The following is a 20478-nucleotide window of genomic DNA, read 5'->3' on the forward strand; positions in this document are numbered from 1 at the left end:
AGGAAGCAAAAGCCTGAGCTAACCCAGCTTCAGTCAACAATGGGTGGCACCTGGCTCAGAAAAGGCCCGTGGAGAGGCCTAAATTTTAAAGCCACAACAGTGCTAAAACACAAAAAGGTAGATTCATTTTTGCTAATGGCAAAACTAAACTGACAATTGGCTCCATATATGCCCCAAACACAAAACAACTACAGTTCATCCAGGAAACACTAAACAAATTCCTTCTCCAAAGGGTAAACAATCCTAGGAGGTAACCTCAACCTCAACCGGAGAGGCATTCCTAAAAGACATCCATCCTACAACCCCCTGGGCAACCTTCCTCAGAGGGAAACCGCAAACAATTAGAGACACTACTGAAAATGCTAAAAACAGAGGCCTTTGTGACATCTGGGGAGAAAAGAACCTGGGAGACACCAGCCACATTCCAGTCTGGATGGCCCGGCACCATGTCCAGACTGGACAGCCTGCTGCTCACACAGAAACCACAAACATTGGTAACATTAAAATCACAGATCATGCCTCAGTAGACGCTACCCTCAGGAGAGGAAGCACAAACTACCCCAGCATGGTCCTTCAGCCCCATCCTAACCACAAACCAACTAGCTAGAGAGAGTCTCTTGAAAACTACTTTTAAGGACAATGAAAGTGGCCACGAGAGGAGCCTGTATAAAGGAGAGGGCATCTCTTAACAAAACAAACCTCCTCAAAAATTGGTAAATTAGAACAAGACATTATGACCCTCTCAGCACACTACAAACAAGCAGGAGCAAAAAAACCCAAAACCAACTCCTTAAACTCATAGAACACAAAAGAACAAAAATTGACTCTCTAAAAATCAATAAAACAATGATTAATATATTATGCTCTAAACCAGGGGTCTGCAACCCGCGGTTCCGGAGCCGCATGTGGCTCTTTTACACCTTTGCCGCGGCTCCGGGGCGGATACTAGCGAGGGGAGGAGGCGCATTGTGCGCCCCGACACTCCCCACTGTGGCGGGCGCTGTACTGGCTGTGACGTCACATGGGGCGGTGCGTGCGTTAGTCACGCACCGTCCCGACGTCACCTTCCCACCCGCCCGCTACATTGTAAGGGGCATGTACGCTGGTCACTGTTTTGAAGAGGAGTGAAGAACACACACACACACAAAAAGGTAACTTGTTAATTTAACGTTTATTTCTATGAGGAGGAGTAATTCTGAGGGGTCAAACAAAGAAATAATAAAAAAGTGACAAAAAAGTTATTTTTATAATGATGAGTTTTGCGGCTCCCAGTTTTTTCCCCCTTCGGAAACGGGTCCAAGTGGCTCTTTTTGTCTTAAAGGTTGCAGACCCCTGCTCTAAACAATGCTTTTACGAATATGGAGGAAAGAACTCCAGACTATTAGCAAATAGATGCAGGGGGGAAATCACTCAAAACAATAATACACTGTCACTAAAAAAGATGGTAACATAACATCCTCCACCAAAGAAATAATATTGCCCCCCAATACCTCTCACTGGCAAGGAAATGTAATAAACAAATAGAAAGAGAACCTACCCAGTTGACATGGACACAAAACCTCACAAGTACACTATATAAAAGAATATAAGCCTCACCACCCCACCCTCTCCCACTTTCTTCCCCAACCTTATATACAGTATTAACACTAATGTATCACAACTAATGTAAGTGATTTGGAAGAAAGACTGTATAAGCTGAAAAAAGAGACAAGGCATGTACTAAACCAAGAAAATCTTTAATAAAAACAAAAACAAACAAACAAAAGGTTGCCTATAGAAGAGTGCTACACATAAAAGATGATTTTGGCATTTTTCAGTACAAAGAAAAAGACAAATGTGGATTATTTAATAAATTTTATTCAGAATTACACAGCTCACCATCAACGTCTGTGTTTGCTATCAATGACTATTTAGATAAACTTCATTAACATAGTTAGAAATGGATCATATGCAGTCTTTGAATAAATCTATTAAAGGAAGTGCAAATGGCTATTAAAAAACTATGAGGATACAAAGCACCGGAGGCTGGCAGTTTTACAGAAACGTTCTATAAACATTTTAGAAATGAACTGTCTCCCCATCTAGCCAAGTTGTTTAATGAAGTTCTTTTGGCGGAACTTCCACATTACTGGCATTAATCTAAAATAACAGTACTACCAAAAGTTAGAAGAAACCTTGACCTAGAGGGATTGTGGCATCCAGTTAGCCCTGTTATACCAAGAAGCTAAGATGTATACAGCCATTTTAGCAAACAGATTAAATGTGTTCATTATAAATTTTATGTCCCCAGACCAGGTAGGCTTTCTGTATCACTGGCGTAGTGGATCCAGTAAGACACCTATTGAATGTCATTTATTATAGTAAAAAGAAAGGTAAGCCACTTGCAATTATCTCATGGGATTTTTACAAGGTCTTTGACAGGCTGAGTTGGTCATTTTTTAAATCACTGATGTATAGACTTAACATGAGAGTGGTTTATTAACTCGACTTCTGAAGTATACAAACATTGCTTTGCTACAGTCTTATGTAATGATCTCAACTCAGAAACCTCTATAAAGAGTAAAACAAGATTGTCCTTTGTCTCTGCTTTTATTTGCCTTGTCTATTGAACCATTGGCAAGTCATTAGAAACAATGTGAATATAGAAAGTGAAAAAAAATAAAGTAAAATGCATACTAACCTTTTTGCAGATGGCATAGCTTTCATATTATCAAAACCAGAATTGGCAATACCTGAAGTGATTAAAGAACTGAATAATTCTGAAACCAAATCTGAAATTATGTTTATTGTGGTCTTACCAGTCTCAAACTTTCATACAAAGCACTGAGGGTTTTACAATCTGTCCTCAAAAGCTGAAATATCTGGGAATATTTATATCAAAATTCTTGCACTCTTTAAGGAAAGCAAATTTTGAGTCTTTGTTATCTCAAGTTAGACAGGAACTGAAATCCTGGGAAAGTCTAAACCTTTCTTGCTTGAGCCACATTGTGGCTATGAATATGTTGATCCTTCTGAAGTTTCTCTGCCTATTTCAGGTCCTGCCAATAATTATAATGCCTAACAATTTAAAATCTGGCAAAGATAAATTTAAAATCTGGTCTGGGAGTGCGCCACTTGCTTATATACTATAAGGCATTCCAAGTCTTGGTGTCTTTGATTCAAGATCCAGGAGGAAAACAGTGGCTATAGAATTGGAAGATCCTAAGTTTGGGGCATGTCTATCAATTTTGGGTTTTGGTATTTAAAGAATTTATTTTAATATACAAAATGGACCTACAACCTTCCCCTCAACTTGCTTTACTTGGAATAAAGACCATGTCTACTCCACCAGTTGCTGATAAATAACTCTTAATGTTCTTCCTCTCAGCGGAAATAGGGGCTCCGAGCATGGACAACAGCCCTGGATGAAAAGCTGATGTGCCAGATTCATGCAACCAAAGGGAATTCTAACCCCTTTCTTTTCTGTGTGTGACAACCATTTTTGGAGTATATGCATCAAGATTATATTTATACCCATACATACACACTGAGATTGCATGGTAATATGTGGAAAGATTTTTTTGGAGTGTACTGTAATCTGAGTTGATATTTTTAAGCAATATGGTTTGTGTGTTGTGAATATGTTGTTTTATGTGTGATGTGAAAAATGAAAATTAATATAAAAAGTGGGGGGGGGGCTAACCTGATCACACTGTGCTAGACACTCAGAACTGACCTCAGTTCTCCAGAGGCAGCCTGACCAGCACAGAATAGAGTAGAACTATTACCACACATGACTTGCATACTAAGCTTTTGTTAAAGCAACCTAATATTGCATTAGGCTACAGAGACAAGAGGCAACAATGACATGGTACTGTGGGAATCTGCTCATTCCTAATTATACCAATAGTGCAACTACTACCCAGTGTCTAATACCCTTTATGGGCAAGGTGCTTCAGGACTGTGGCAATGCAGCTGTAGACACTCTTGGGAGAAAACTATTAACTGCCCCCACTCCAATAAGGGTTCAGTATGGTTTTTAACACAAAATCAGCCTTGGTTGCTCTTATGAATAATATTCCCCAGAGGAGAGATGGGGAGTGCAACTTTGTTGTTCTTGCTTATCTCTCTGCAGCTTTGATACCACTGACCATGGTACCTTCTGTGAATTGGATGTTGAAGGAACTTCTCTATGGTGGTTCCACTCCTATTTGTAGGGCCAGTCTCAGATAACAGTACTGAAGGACTATGTATCAGTACCCTTGTGATTTAGTTGTGGGGTATTGCACAACACTATTTTATTCCCTATGTTATTAAACAGCTATATGAAGTCAACAGAAGCAGTCATCAGGAGATTTGGGGCAGTGTCATCAATGTGCTGATGACACCCAGCTCTTTGTTAGTTCTCAGTGAAGAGGGCATGCACAAGATGAAGCAGCGCCTGGAATCAGGGTGAGTAGGATGTGGACCAAAAAAGTGAAGCTGAATTTTGCTGAGACAAGGATGCTCTGGATGACCAATTCCCATGCCTGAGAATTTGGGACTTGCCTGTTCTGGATTGGATTGCACTCAAAAGGAACATGCAGAGAGTTTAGGAGTATTTATGGAACAATCTTTGTCCAATGAGGCCCGTGTGGCCTCCATGGCAGAGAGCCTACCATCAGCTTTGGGTGGAATGTCAACTGCACCCTTTCCTGGACAAGTTTAGTTTGGGCACTGAGACTCATGAAGTGGTAACCCCATGTTTAGAGTGTTCAAATGTACAATGGCTTTTGAAGAGGCACAGGTATTCCCATGGTTTCCAGGACTAGGCTTTGAAATAAGTGTTCAGGAGATAATTTAACAGAAAGCTCATATCTAAAATCAGATTAAGTTGGTATTGGCCCAAGACCAATTTCCCCCTAAAACAGCACATCCAATAAAAGACCTCTTTATTTCTTACCATAAAACTTCCTTAGTAAGTTAGTATTTTCAACATACTAGCAGCTCATTATTCTGACTTTTTTATCCCAAATTTTGTTAAAGATCTGTAAAAAGTTTTTATAAACTTTCTCAAGTGAATAATGATACAATCCCAAAAGCAGTAAGTAACCAATCTCTGAATAAAATAAATTAAACCTATCAATTTATGATAGGCTACTTTACAAGTAAGTGGCTGGTGTCTAGAAAATGGCCAAGTAGTACTCAGTATGTCATAGCTAGGAAGCCTCAAGATTGTGGCTACTTAAGAGATTCTTGACAGCATTGAGAAAATCCCTGTGTGCATGTTCTTTTATGTAAACACTAGCTGGGGCTAGAATAGTATTGGGCTAGAAATTATTGGTTTTTTTAGCTTTTAACAGAAATTTACTAAGCATAGAAGAAAAGTTATTTAACTTAACCAAAAAAGAATAAAAACACCACCCTGTCCTTATTATCTGCATGTCAATACTTAAGTCCCAGTGCAATTTTTTTCTCTATGGTGTAACACTTCTTTAAAAAGAACAAAACAAATGATGCAAAATGGCTCTTAATAGCTTTATCTCAAAGACAGTAACGTTTTTGCCAGATATCTGAAATATTTCTAATATCATGTGGAGGAAAAAAACACCCCATATTAAAGTATTATAATATAACATGCTTTTTTGTTAGTTTAAATAAAAAGCATTTTAAAATAAATTCAAGGGAAAGTAATACTGCTATACAGTTAAACTGGATACAAGCGTTCCCTTTTATTAACACTGAGACCACTGATGCAGCTTCTCCCCTCGCAGAAAGCAATGATGTGAACAAATTAGAGATTTCAAAGGTTCTCTTGACAAGATTCCTCAACAGCATTTTGGAACAGAGTTTCCTCATCCAGCTGAGGATTCTAAATACAAACAACAACAAAAATGGTTTAGAATTTTCCCCCAGACCAAGTTATTACACTCTACAGTTCATGTACTCTGCATTAATTACGACAACAAAGAGCACACAATGGGAAAATGTATATGAAAAGTCTGTTAAAAGATTTAAGTGATCTTTTAGAAAAGAAGGCTGTCATTCTGGCAATTAACATGCTAGTAACAGCAGGACATTTAAAGGAAAAGCAAGCAATGTTGTTTTGGAACAGTATTTTTACTTGAGATAATGTTAAGGAGCAATTATTAGTTATGTTATTTGGTATTAATTCAGCGGAAATTTAGGGGGTATGAAACAGAATTGGTTTTGATATGTTTTACTCAGAAATAACTCCGGTGAAATAAATGAATCCTCCTACTTACTGAGAAAAAAATGGATTTCCCTCCCCCCCCTTCCTAGTCTGCTTGACATCACTGGGCCGTCATCTAATAATACATAATAACAATAAAACCAAAATATATGATACAAAATGATTTAGCAAATAGAACCATGAAGTCATGAAACACCTTACACTAGGAAGTTAAAATTCCTACAACGTACTTTTAACACAAGGATAGTTTTTTGTTTATTAAAGTTGGCAAAATGTTGTGTGTGTTTTGTTGAGAGTTGTGAAAGTACACATGCTTAGAGTATTTGTTGCTGCTTGGATATGTGCAACTTTCTTTTCCTGCCAGGAGCAAAAGCCTGTGTACACTGTCTTCCCTTCCCTGCTTTTACCTTCACAACAGCCCTGTGAGGTAAGATAGGCTGAGAGTTGGTAGTTCAGACACCAAAGCTGTGAAACTGCACATATTTAAGAATATTTTTGCTTGTTGTTATTTATCAGGATTTGCAAGCTTTTTTTTCCATTTTAGTATTTTGCTGTAAATATCAGAATTATGGCAGAGTTGCCATATTTCAAAAAGTGAAAATCCGGACAGAGAAGCTTTTTTTTTTTTTAACTCCCTTTATGTTATTTATTTTTTGCAGTATCACAAAGAAATTTTTCGTTTATAATATATTTCTGAGGAAAATGATTTTCCAGGACATTCCACCCATTTCCACCCAGACACTGCTTGCAGCTGCAGTATTCTGGGTATGTCCGGGAAATTCTGGACATATGGCAACCCTAGATTATGGAACATTGCAGTTAAAGCAAGATGGGAAGGCTTTTCTGGATTTGAGCATGTTTCCTTTTGTTTACATTAGCTGTGATATATATTTATATCTTGCTCTTCCAGCGAGGAGCTCAAGGTTGGGTATATTATCCTCCCTTTCATCTTTATAATGGCCCTGTAAGATATAGGTTAAGGTAATATATGTACATAAGCCTAAATTCTTCCAACAGACTGCTGGGGGGATTGCAGAGGACCCAATCTAAGTAAATGTAACAGGTCCAGGAAATCTTGTTGGCATCCTAGCACCACAGACTGTTCCCCAGCCAGGCAGCAGAAGTAAACAGTTGACATCTGACAGGGTGAGAAACTAGACCTGCCGAGACACCATCTGCCTTTCACTATCACCACAGCCATGCCATCAGGCTACAGACCAGAGGAGAGGAGAGAAGCAGGGCTATCTATTCTCATCAGGTTTGTTGAGACTGGCTGGTTATGACAGTAGTCATTCCATGAAGCTGCCTGAACAACTTCCAATTTAGCTGGTTGTTATATGAACTGTAACTTATGAGAAGAGTGACCAAGTCTGCTTTTCCTGTCCTTTCCCATCTTTTTCCTTGTGTGTCCTATCTTTTAAATTGTAAGCTTGAGGGTAGGGTAGAGACTAGTGTATGCATGGTTTATTGAGGTATAAACTGACTTTGGAACCTTTATGCCTAAAGCAGGGTAGAAGTGTTTTAAATGCACAAAATCCCCTAAGTGCTTTTCTAGCTTTTTCTCCAAATCTATCTAGGAAAGAGATTTCACAATTTACCAGGGCAGCTGTAGAACTTGGGTAAAGCAAGGCTTCTAGGTAATTTAAATCTGGCAAGCTAATATAGAAGGTGCTTTTGCCAAAATTAATCCAAGATGAATAGGGCTCTAATTTAGTCTTCCAGCATAGAGATTAAAAAATGTCAACATTTTAAATAGGGAGCAAGAACAAAAGAAAAGCTCTTACCATAAAATCTCCATACTCAAACTGATGCCTTAGATTTAAATGGCCAACAAAATCTCTAGTAACCCGGTTAGGATCTCCCCATGGAAAAGAGACACAAATAGGACAGATCTTTAAAAGAGAGAGAGAGAATCAAGAGGCAGACAATTGCTCACATAAATTCCATAACTAGATAGTAGATCAACATTAGTTTCTATGAAAATCATACTACATAGAAATGCTTTAAAATGGACACATTCTTAAAACAAAAGGATACTCCTGGAAGGAATGTGAATAGAAGAGATTAAACTTAAAAAGTTAACTACACATACTTTAAATCCTTTAACGGAAATGACACTGAACATTTATGTTTCTAAAGAAGATACTACTTGTCTATTTCGGCCCTTAATCTTAAGCAATCTTTTTACATAACGAATCTTGGAAAATGGAACTTAAGACAAAAAGTTTTTAAAAGAGTGTATGTCTCTAATATTTCCCATTTAAACAATACTGGGCACTACTTGTAAAACAGGGCACCATCCTGCCAAAGCTGGGCACTCCTTAAGTGCTTAGTCCTTCCACTGAACTCAAATGGAGTTAAATGTGTCTAATAGCAATGTATTCTGTGACAAATTGAGAAAAAATAGAATGAAGGGCAGTCCTTTAAGAAACATAAAGGTAAAGGTAAAGGGACCCCTGACCATTAGGTCCAGTCGTGACCGATACTGGGGTTGTGGCGCTCATCTTGCTTTACTGGCCAAGGGAGCAGACGTTTGTCCGCAGACAGTTTTTCTGGGTCATGTGGCCAGCATGACTAAGCCGCTTCCGGCGAAACCAGAGCAGTGCACGGAAATGCTGCTTACCTTCCTGCCGGAGCAGTACCTATTTATCTACTTGCACTTTGATGTGCTTTCGAACTGCTAGGTTGGCAGAAGCAGGGACCGAGCAACGGGAGCACACCCCGTTGTGGGGATTCGAACCGCTGACCTTCTGACCGGCAAGTCCTAGGCTCTGTGGTTTAACCCACAGTGCTATCCGCGTCCCTTAAGAAAACTTATTGAATACTAAATAAAACAATGATAATCCCAAACTGAAAATGGAAAACATGTCTTGTAATTACAAATCTAAGTACTTCCCAAAAAAAAAAAAAGATTGGAAAAGGGAAAATGTCATTCAGTATAAAACTGAGGAAAATGCTGCAACTGCTAGATCCATCACTGAAGGGAGAAGAGGGTGGCTCATTCTTTCTGAAAATATTGCTATTGTCATAGAATTAAGATAATTTCCACACACAAAAAAAAGACCACTTAATTCACACATACTAGGATAAAATCTTCACAAATTTTCTTTTTTATATACACATACTCACTACTGGAACTAGTTGATAAAGGTGCCTATCATTACAGTGATCCAATAAGTTCTGCCTTGTAAAGTTACTTTCTTGACACAGAGGGCATTTGAATGTAGGCTGTCCACTGAAAACAAATATGAGAAAGAAGCACACATGGATGAAAATCCCTGCAGCAGCATGTTACATGTTCAAGGAACTCTGTCACCCACAATCATTTCCCCATTAATTTCAGCAAAAGGAGGAAATGCATAAAATGAGACCAAAACACATATTGAGGAACAGTGGCCACATTTGGACATAACACTAGACCATGGCTAAATACTATGTGTATGAGACACAATGAGTCTTGAGCAGGAACGGTTCCCCTCCTCCCCCTGGGCATTCAGGAGGAGGGAGGAAGCACACAGGCTTGAGGCTTGCTGTAGTGAATTCATATAGCACAAAGTCAAAATTTAACATATTTGAATGCAGCTGGTATGTATACAGTAAAGCAAGTATACAGTAAAGAGGGTGTGGGATGTGGAAGGAACAGCTGGATTAGCCAGTGTACATTTGGAGAATTTGCTAGAGGACCTGACCTGAAAATGACAAAAGCATGGTTTTTTTATTATCATGTTTTGAGTATCCCTTTTAAAAATCAATACACGATAAACTGCGGGGAAAAATGTACTACATAACCCAAAACTGAAGTGGAGGGAAGTCAATAACTTACATGTTTGTCTTTGTTTTGTCTTTTTTTTTGTTTTGTTTTCTTATAATTAAGTTATGTTGTTCTTATTATTGTGGTTTTTTCCGTGAAGAATTTATTTTCTGTACATATGTGTGTATATGTGTGTATGAAAATTAATAAAGAGAAATTTAAAAAAAAATAAAAATAAAAATCAATACACAAGTGTTGTGGAATCGTCTCATTCACGTGTACACTGCACAGAAATAACACCCATTTAATAATGAGACTCAAATGACATTTAAATCTGTTCATTTAAAGAAGTCTGAATCCTCCCTTTTCTGAGGATCTTGGAAGTTCTGACTTAAAATCACTGAAATACCTCCTAATCTATTACATTGTTCCTTCCAATACGAACACGTGTGGTCCAATACAATAAATGTCTACTTGGAAGCAAACATGACTGAAGCAAATTCTACCAGAATCAAGTAAGTGCCACCGTGACTGAGGCATAAACGCCAGCCTAATCCCTGGCATCTCTTCCTTTCTGTTGCCCAAGGGCTTGCTGATTTATTTAAGGTATTTAAAGTGGTACCTCGGGCTACATACACTTCAGGTTACAGACGCTTCAGGTTACAGACTCCGCTAACCCAGAAATAGTACCTCGGGTTAAGAACTTTGCTTCAAGATGAGAACAGAAATCGTGCTCCGGCAGCGCGGCGGCAGATGGAGGCCCCATTAGCTAAAGTGATGCTTCAGGTTAAGAACAGTTTCAGGTTAAGAACGGACCTCCGGAACGAATTAAGTACTTAACCCAAGGTACCACTGTATATAGTCTGTTCCTAATATCCCAGGGCAGTTTACAGTGCGATTTAAAACAAAAGAATAACAGAATATCTACTAAGCCAAAGGAAGAGAGGTCATGCTATGTCTTTTTCAGTTTAAGGCTTCTTTGGGGTGTTTTCTTAAGATTACCTAGTCTTTCAACAGGGTCTCTTTCATCTATCACCAGCAGCTTTTGCAGTAAATCACAATATTACTTTGCACTACTTCAAATATAAAAAGTTGTTTTCTTTGGAATATCTTTTTCTAAGAAACAAATCAAATTCCATTTTCCTGATTTTACCTGACCTAAATATATTATAAGGTATCACATACCTATTTATACTTCACCTTGACACAAATCTGTTTTAATACTTTAAACCCAAAATTTGAATTTTGATAAAATGCAAAATTCTGCCTTGTTTTGAAGTATAACTGTAGCATGATGTGCTTTGTGCTACCTTCATATTAGGGGTTTCCTATGCTCAAAAAGGCTGAAAACCACTTTTTAACAAAATATTCAGGTTACTGATACAGGAGTATAATTCTCCATGCCTTACACATATGTGAAAAGACCTGAAGGTAGATAAAGAAAGCCAAATGGGCCCCAGTCCAAACCTCACAAGGCAGTCAATGTATGCATAAAGTTCTGATGAGAAATAGCTTTTTTATTTACTTTGTCACCTGGTAATCTAATACCTGACACTGAAATCAGTAAGGAAGCACCTCCTTATTCAAAGCTTGGGATTCACACATTAAAGTCCCTGCTTGAGCATACATCATAGCCATTGGACTATGATATTTGTTTTGAAATTTGTCTTCTACTGAAGATTCCCTTCATTTGTTGGCACTCCTTCCCACCAATACCTAAAACCACAGTTACTGATTTCAAAGGTAGGCCTACCTTGTAGCTTCTTCAGGAACATGTAGATTAGAATTTTCTCCAACTTCCGAAGTAGAAGAGTCACTTCTAAAACTTCATACAAAGCGTGAGAATTTATTTTCAAATTAAATACAGAAGAGGTTGCAATTCAAAGCAGTATGATGAATAAATTAATCCCATTGATACTAGTGGGACTTACTTTCAAAAACTGCATGTTTAGAATTGGGCTATAGGTGTTCTTATCTAAATAAACATATATTTTTTTAAAAGTTACTTCAGAAACATTGCATAAGGTGTTGGGTGGCCACCATGGATGAAGCTGAGCTTAGCTCGCATTCAAAAGTGCTGCTGCATGTCCATGGAAGTGCATCTGAGTGGAGGACAGTGAGTGGCACTGGGAGCACCAAAGCAGCAGAGAAGGATGTAGCTGCCACCTAAAGCAGGACTGAGCCCTGCCTTTGTTTGAGGAGGGGCACTATCACCATTATGCCAAGGGCCACTGAAGCCTGGTGCCCATACTGCAAACAAAACAAAGGTTTGCAATACGCAAAGTAAATTTTGTTGATTTAAATAGTGATTTTTGGCATTTCATAATCAGAACTAAGTTCCAAAGCCTAAAAGATAATTATAACATTGTGTCGGAAGTTCTCATTTGGATATAACATAATAAAGTGTACTTTACTGTCACACTTCAACCACCCTGTGAATAAATTCTAAGCTACATTGTTTAACAACTTCCCCCATGCCAAATCTAAAGAACACAATATACAATAGTTTGGGACATTTTTTAAAAAGGCAAACATTACAATGTATAAAGCTACTTGGAAATAGATATTTACCTGTTTCCTGTTGAATCCTGAGATATGTCTAAGCTTGGAATTACAGAAGAAACACCATACTCATCTTGATACTTTTTACAAGATTTATAGTGCTGTCTCATACGCGAGAATCTTATCTGTAAATAAAGTTGTGTCTCATTTAGAGTTGAATTTGATTTATGGGCAATCCTATAGTTACCTAAAAAATGATGTCAACTAGTTTACACAACGTTCTTCTAAATTCCCTTGATTTGCAATACTGAAAGCTCATTCAACAACTAAGCATTAACACATATTTTCTTACGTGCCTTATAAATATTTTTGTTTTACTGAGCTCAACACAGGACAGGTAGATCAGGTGACAACTAGATCAGGTGACAGATCATAAAACTCTACAGTATTCTATGGTTTGAGCTTCCCGAGACCTTAAGATAGATAAAAAGTTAATGAACATATGGTTAGCTGCTTCTTTGTATATTTAGGGATTGTTTTAGCTTCAATCAGGTAATTCAAAGTGTATACTGGTTGAGATAGTGTTACAGTCACTGCTCACGTCATTCTTGTACCTCCATGTCTTCTTCAGTATTATTAACAGTTTTAATTTACTAGAGTGCTCCCAAATCACAACAAAAAAAGTGAAGGAATACATTCTATCAGTGCCTAGTTGCAACACTTGTTTGTTATTCAAAGTCAGTCTGCTTTTTCTCAGAATCTTCATAATGTAAAATGTGGTAGCAGATGATGGTGCCACTACCCACCTGTCTGCAATAAATATTATTTCAATGTAATCCTATGCATGTTTTCAAAAGGGCTTACTTCTAGATAAGCATACAGAGTTTCAGCCTCTGCCCACTTTTAACACTATTTTACATCTACTATACCTGTTTGTCGCAGCATCTACAGCTCCCCACCAATTTCTTCATGTTGTTTTCAACATCTAAGGCTCTGTTAGGACGTGCTTTTTCTTTTCGGGTGACAATGCCTCTGCATAGTGGGCAATGTGTTCCACCTTCTTTCATAGCCATTAAGAAACATTTCCTGCAAAACCTGAACCCAAATATAAAGTTGAGTACAAAAATAATGTTCTGCTTTACTAATTAATAGTCATTCTAATCCCATTATTATTACTACAGCATGCCACTTTCACCAGTCTGTCATAACTCATATACTCATGATTTAAAGTTGGGGAGAGCAGTGAAGCAGAGAAATTTGCAGATTACGGTATATATTGAGGATGGTAAAAATCCAAGCAGACTTCCCAAACATATCAAAACTGTGTGAATGGGAGGTAGGGGTGACAAAGGAGATTCAAAGTGATGCACACTGAGACAAAAAAAACCTAACTTTAGGGGATCAAAACTGCCAGTTACTCACCAAGAAAGATACTGAGGGGTTATGACAGAGTACAAAATGAAAAATGAACCCAGTGCACACCAGTTGTGAAAAGGGCAAACTGTACACCAAGGATAATTACAAAATATATTCAAAATTAAACTGCCTTTCAAAAAAAACACCTTTATATAGATCTGCACTGGAGCCAGATTTGAAATAGTAAGATACAGATAACTACCAGGGATTAGAGCACTTTTCTGATGAGAAAACATTTAGATCTTTTAATAGTGAAGAAAAAGGCAAATGAGGGAGGATGGGTAGGAAGCATTGTGTAGGTTTATAAAATTATGCTTATGTTGAAAAAGTGAAAGGAAGTTTTCTCCACCTCTCATAGTATTAGAACTCAAGGTCATCCAATTAAACTGAATGACAGAAGATTCAATACATTCTTAAAAAAAAACAAAAAACACTTTATCACATAGCATGTAATGAATTTATGGAATTTGCTTTTATGAGATATTGTGCAGTAAGGCTATTCTTATCTACATCCAAAAACTGGAATTATTTCCATTCTAATTAGCTTTAAGATTATCTGGGTTACAACACTGAAGATGCTTAGTAAAGCTTAGCAAATGTTCAAATTTGTGCTGTGCATGGGAACAAACGGAACTCAAAAGGCCTCAGTAGATGTATTTTAACAAGCAAGCACAAACTTCATGGAGGGCTTCTGTGGTGATTGTTCAAGAAAAAGTATCTTATGCAGCATGTACAAGAGTAGAAGCACTTACAAAAATTTATGAATTGGCACTTGTTTAGCATACGTAAATAGTTTCATCCTCCTCAAAAGTGGGGTTAACAAGAGAACATCCTCCTTAAAAAATACAAATGTTTACTGAGATCAGTTAGATAGGAAGAGTATGAGGGAAGGGAGAAAATATATAATTAACAAGGGAGGGGCAAATAAAAATGGGCCAGAGACATAGATACATACACATGCTGACAAGCAGAAATCCTCACAGGCGTTTTAAACACATCTTGGCAAACAGGACAGTAATAATCATCTTCATTGAAACAAATAGTGGCAGGTTCCTCATTCATGGCAGCAAACTGTTGTACTTCTGAAAGAGCAATGGAACAATATATAGAGAACAATTATCACCCTAACTACTGGGAACAAGAGCACAAGACAGTGTTTATCCTGTCTTTTGTCTTCACTTAATTATTAACTTCCTTGAGTACAGTATTTGAGAAGGCCATGAAAGCTTGCCCCTTAAGAGTACAGAAGAATGAGTGCTGTGACCCCTTGACATATATGACTTTGCAAGTGTGACTAAAACTTTGGGGAGACACACGTCTCAGCTTGGTTTCACTATGTGTGAAACTACAGCTGTCTACACTATGGATGAGGATGATTCAAAGGCCTGAAGTGAAGAATGAATGGACTTCTGGTGGTGGCAAAGGTACATTTAATTTTTGCAGTACCGCATGGGAGTAACCTACCAGTACCTAGTGCTGTTTTGCCCCTACTGCTATTGGTGCAGTAAAATGCCCTAAAAATGGGATGGAGAACTTGTGGCCCTCCTGGTTTTGTTGGCCTCAAACTCCCACCCGTTCCAGCCATAATGGCAGATGGTCAAGGTTTGTCTGAGGTTTGATTATAGGAGGGTTTCCTTCTGTATCCTCCATTCTGTTCAGGTTATTTTCCATCAAAGGCCTTTTTTCACATGGCCCCATAACTCTGCTACACCCTCCTGCAAGATGGCCCCTCTTGCCACGAATAAAAACAAAATACATATCTATTGGCGGCCTAATTCACCTGCCCTTTGGCATTTTAGGCTGCGACCCAACACAAGTCTTACTTGCCCCATGTAACGCAGGAGGGCTTACTTTGGAGTAAAAGGGAATTTATTCACGGCGAGCCTCACGCAAAATATAAATTGTAGGCCATTATTTTGTGGTTTTCTTAATGCACTGAAAGCAACGTACCGGTGCTGGTTTTTGTTACCACATCGGAAACTTTAACGAAGTCGGCATGCAAATAATAACGTGTTTTCATATTTATATTACGTACAATTAAAGGAAATCCCACCGTCGCGATACTGGCGGCGCGAGAGGGAGGCGAGGCCTTAAGGGCCCCGAGGAGGAAGAGGAGCAAGAGCGAGGCGACTCTTCAAGCCTCGGCCCCGCGCCGGCTGCTCGGCCTCTATGTCCCCGACAATCCGAATCCCGGCCCCCACCTCGCAAAAATAAAACCACGCCCGCCCTTCGCCTCGAGGTGCGGCGGCCTAGAGCCCCAGCCACTACCTTTCGGGAGAACGGGAAGGTCGGTCGCAAGCTTCGGGGCCGGGCCGGGATCTTCAGGGCTCCCGGAGGCCAAGCCGGTCAAACCGCCGCCGCTCTCCATGTAGGTCTTAGGCCGCCGCCGCGGCGGCCTCTTCCCAACAGGCAGGCCGGGGTTGCCATGGCAATAGTCCCCCCCCCTCCCCTCCGGCGTGAATTGTTATTGAACAAGAGTCGTCGCCGCCGCCGCCGCCGCCTCCTCCTCTTCCCTCCGCCTGCCTGGCTGCCTGGAGGCGACGCGGAAGCCGCTTTTTCGACCGCCAGTTTCTTTTAACCGCTGGCGGGCCTCCTCGCGAAAGGCTTAAAGTGGCACGTTTGTGAGGGGCTCGCCAAGACCTAATATTTCACCACTGCCTTCCTGTCGCGTGAAGGCGCAAGAACTGGGCTCCCAAAAGACGGCTTGTGGGGAATGGATATACAGTATGCACAGCACAACCCCCTTCAGTGCCGAAGCTCCCTTGTGGAATGGCATATACGTACCCTGCTCGCTTACACTGACCATAATAAACCCCACTGAACACAGATTTGCTGCCTAGTTTAAAAACACACACACACAGAGAGAGAATGAACTGCACTGTGAAGTCTCTAGTCCTCTCGGTTTGGGGAGAGGAAAAATATCAGGGGAAAACAGGATTCCGGACTGTGTTCTGAACGCAGACGGAAACGTTTAATTCATTAAATGCCTGCACATCTTTTACCCTTCTTTCTGCAAACACTTCTCTTAGGTGTGGCTTGCGGATAGCGATTGAATTTGCTTTCTGTGTAGGGTAGGCAAGGAGCTGGGCCATTGTGTCTCAAGCATTATTGTGTTTGTATGCTTTTTTCCCCCCTTCGGTGTAAATCGCATTGAGCCGTTTTAACAGACACGTGGACAAAGGAGATACAGAGTTTCAAAGGACACCCGATATCGGGTTATTATCAGCCCTGAGACCACAGTAGGCCCGCCTTATAACATAGGTGCCATGATGAGGCCTTGTCCGGAAGGGCGGAAAAAAACCTTGGGAGGCCCCATTTAGGTGGACTATGCTCCTTCTCTCCTTTTCTAACATGTTGCTTTCTCCCATTGTTACCTCAGAAATTTGTGCTTCGGCGGCCAGTCTCTGCATGGGTGTCAAAATAGGGTTCTTGCTTAGGAGAGCGGAAGAGACACGGTCTTCTGAGAAGTTAGCCGCACGGTTCCCCAGCGGCTGCAGCAGCTCTCACCGCCCTTCTGCTTCCTGAATTGCGACTGCCCTCTAATGGCTGCTTGCATGATACATGTCAGCTTGCTCACAGCGTTAGCCGGCATTGTGGGGGAGATGGACCCATCGGGGAATGGAGAGATTGCTGATCAAAGCATGTCAGCTGAAACAAGTCTTAGGGTGCACAGGAAAGAAAGGCATGCCCAAGACAATAAGTCCTGGGGCCAGGATGACACATTGCTCCCTTCACTCACGTACAGCCAGTCTTAGAAAGGATCTTGAAGCGCCAGCCAGGAGCAGAAGACTGTAAATAGGGCAGTGCGTGTGACAAAATGGAAGGATGTTAAAGACTTGTTAAATTCGAAAAAAGCAGGATTAAGGCTTCACTCTTATACACACACACATAGTGGATGTCCCACAGTTCGATATATGCCCCTCATTTTAAAACAGACATATAAAAAGTATATCATGACTAGTTTAAGAGTACATACTGGATTCTCATAGTTGATTTTGATAATATGGTGCTACTGAATTTTTAAAAGTTTTTATCTTTTGCAATAAGTGCTGTGTTGAAACACAGGCAGCAAATTGTTATGAACAAAAATTATTTGAAGTAAAACATTCTAAATAATAATAATAATAATAATAATAATAATAATAATATCTTTATTGTCATTGCCCCCTCTCAGGGACAACGAAATTACTTGGCTGCTCCATCCACCCAGATAGGGCACTCCACTCAAAATCAGAACAACTATAAAAACACTAATTAAAACAATATAATATAATACAGCAAGGAAGATTAGATGACTTTCAAAGTCCAGGTTTCCCATTCAGGGCCGAGATCGCTCTGGAGAAGAAGCTGTTCTGGAGAGGGCTCGTTCTTGTCATCATCGTCCTGTATCTCCGTCCCGACGGCAGGAGCTCGAAGAGACAGTGACCAGGATGCGATGGATCTTTTACTATGTCCAGTGCCTTCCTATGGCACCTTGTGGCATAAATCTGCTCTAAGGTGGAGAGTGGGCAGCCAACAATGCTCTCTGCTGCCTTAACAACTCTGCACAACCCCATCCTGTCCTGGGTAGTACAGCTTCCGTACCACACACATAAGCCATAAGTGAGCACGCTCTCAATGGCACAGTGAGAGAAGGCAAGCAGCAGTTTCTGCGGAAGATGGTTTTTCCTTAGGATTCTTAAAAAGTACAGTCTCTGCTGCGCCTTCTTCACAAGCCCCCTTGTGTTGACACTCCAGGACAGATCCTCTTGTAATCACTCATTTAGTGACAATAAAGGATCCCACCATTTTTATATATTTTAATATGATTTTCATCAAAATCTTCACACATAATTTACACGTACTGCTTATTCTGATATGACCCATTATCTCTACGATAAATATTTATTTGTTTATCTCTGCCTTTCAAGTTACCTTCCGCTGCTGAAGCTTCTTTAATTCAATGCAGGAAGAAATAGAAACACGTTTTATACTCGACCTGAACATACTTGTCCTGAACAAAGTCCCACAGATTTAAATAGAATATATTTCTATACTTCCATAGGCCCTCAGCTTAATGCCTTGATCTTGAGCTACAGAATTGGTGAGTGACCCACATGATTGAGCAGTTGGGTTCTGCTTGCCCTGGGACCCAGTATAATGGTCACTGGTGTTGCTGGGTCAGCAACACTTTTTCCCAAAGCTCATACATTGCACTACTGTTCATATAGTATGACTTTTACTTCAGTGTTACATTCAGTATTAAATTTGCAGTAGTTTTACTCAATGCAGCCCATGAATCAGAATGATTTGACCCTATAAATTGTAAGTTACATAGTGAATACCATTAGTTGACAAGGCTTCCAAATAATTCTCATTTATTGTGAGGGATGAGAACTGTTAAGTTACTTATGTGGCCCACCCCTGCATCACTGAACTACTGCTTTTTCACAATAATCTTTTGACACAGTAGCCAGGATCTGAACAATGGTCATCAGCCCTTGAAAAAGGCTATCTATGTATCTACACTAACAAATGAAGCTAAAAGACCTACATTCATGGCTGCTATTTTGTTTCCCTTTTCCACAAATCCAAACCCGATGAGACTCTGCATTTCATTTGATGTTTGGATTGGCTTGCTTTGGGCCACAATGTTGGTTAAAATAAGGTAAGTTTCATATATGATTGAAGGCTAGGAAAATGTCTAGATTTTCAGAACTTTCTACTACGTGTGTAATACATTTGGTATTCTGAATGACCTGAAAGTACCTTGACCACCTAGGGTGTTGTCATCTTCTCCCCAATTAAGACTTTTCTGGTAATCAGAGTGTGGTGGACTAGTTTATGTCAAATATTTGTCTTCTATGGACCCTAGAAGTGTCTCCACTATTTGCGGGGGGTATACTTTGAATCTGCAACTCTGTTCAGTTTTGTTAAGTCTCTTTAAAAAATGTTACCCTAGCTGTGAGGGAACTGCTTTTCTGTGAGCACATGCACTGCACCTGGGAACCCTAACCCATAGAATCAGCATTCCCCCAGAATATGGAGTCTGAGGTTAGCACCCATGCAATTCCAGCCCATCTGTATGGTTAAGTAATGAAAAGTGGCATGGTTAGGTAACATTTAAGGAGCACCTCAGACAATAGTGTCTCGTAATTTGGTGGGGTGGAGGTTAGGCTGTATGCCAAAGTCCCTTCTAATTCCTAGATCCAGCAAGAATTCAATTGTTTGAATAGTCAGGCCAGCTTCTTGGTGAGTTAATGCCCCCCTTAGGGTAAAAAAGTTAAGTGGCTTTGTGCCAGAAGGCAAATGAATGGGCCCCTCTCCAGCTGCTGGTGGGAAGGACAGAGGCAGAGTTGTGTGTGAGAGAGCTAGAAGCTGGAGGCAGGTTTCTGGCCTGAGAAGGAGAACCGTGCTTGATTTCTGCTTGAGTTCAAGGCTGTGGCTATGGGAGAAGCAAGATCTTCTGGGGTGCTGTAGGATCAGGGCTGTATATGGGTGTAAGCAATCCATAATCATTCCAAGGAATCCAAACCCTGGGAAACCACCTGCCACCCCTGGAATCTTGCAGTGCTCGAAGATTAGGGTGGTGTGCAACATTATATACCAAATGTCCAGGCTTCCTAGTTTTGTGCAAGATCCTAACCATTTTGATGCC

At 40.0% G+C, this 20478-nt stretch overlaps 1 protein-coding gene and 1 long non-coding RNA gene across 2 annotated transcripts; one reads left to right on the top strand and one right to left on the bottom strand.

Annotated features, from left to right (window-relative positions):
* Positions 1-1339: 1339 nt before the first annotated feature.
* LOC309348489 lies at positions 1340-5831 on the top strand. The gene is made up of 2 exons (XR_014159417.1): positions 1340-3212; positions 3425-5831. It is a non-coding gene; the product is annotated as an uncharacterized lncRNA (long non-coding RNA).
* On the bottom strand, positions 5671-16283 carry RNF138 (ring finger protein 138). The gene is given in 9 exon segments (XM_081873729.1): positions 5671-5830; positions 7957-8064; positions 9302-9407; positions 11677-11748; positions 12495-12610; positions 13355-13520; positions 14797-14923; positions 16110-16215; positions 16218-16283. Coding segments are annotated over 9 exon segments (921 nt in total). The 5' UTR covers positions 16269-16283; the 3' UTR covers positions 5671-5761.
* Between the last annotated feature and the right edge of the window lie 4195 nt (positions 16284-20478).

Source organism: Podarcis erhardii (genome assembly GCF_964252035.2).
Source record: "Podarcis erhardii genome assembly, chromosome: 8".
Classification (NCBI taxonomy): domain Eukaryota; kingdom Metazoa; phylum Chordata; class Lepidosauria; order Squamata; family Lacertidae; genus Podarcis; species Podarcis erhardii.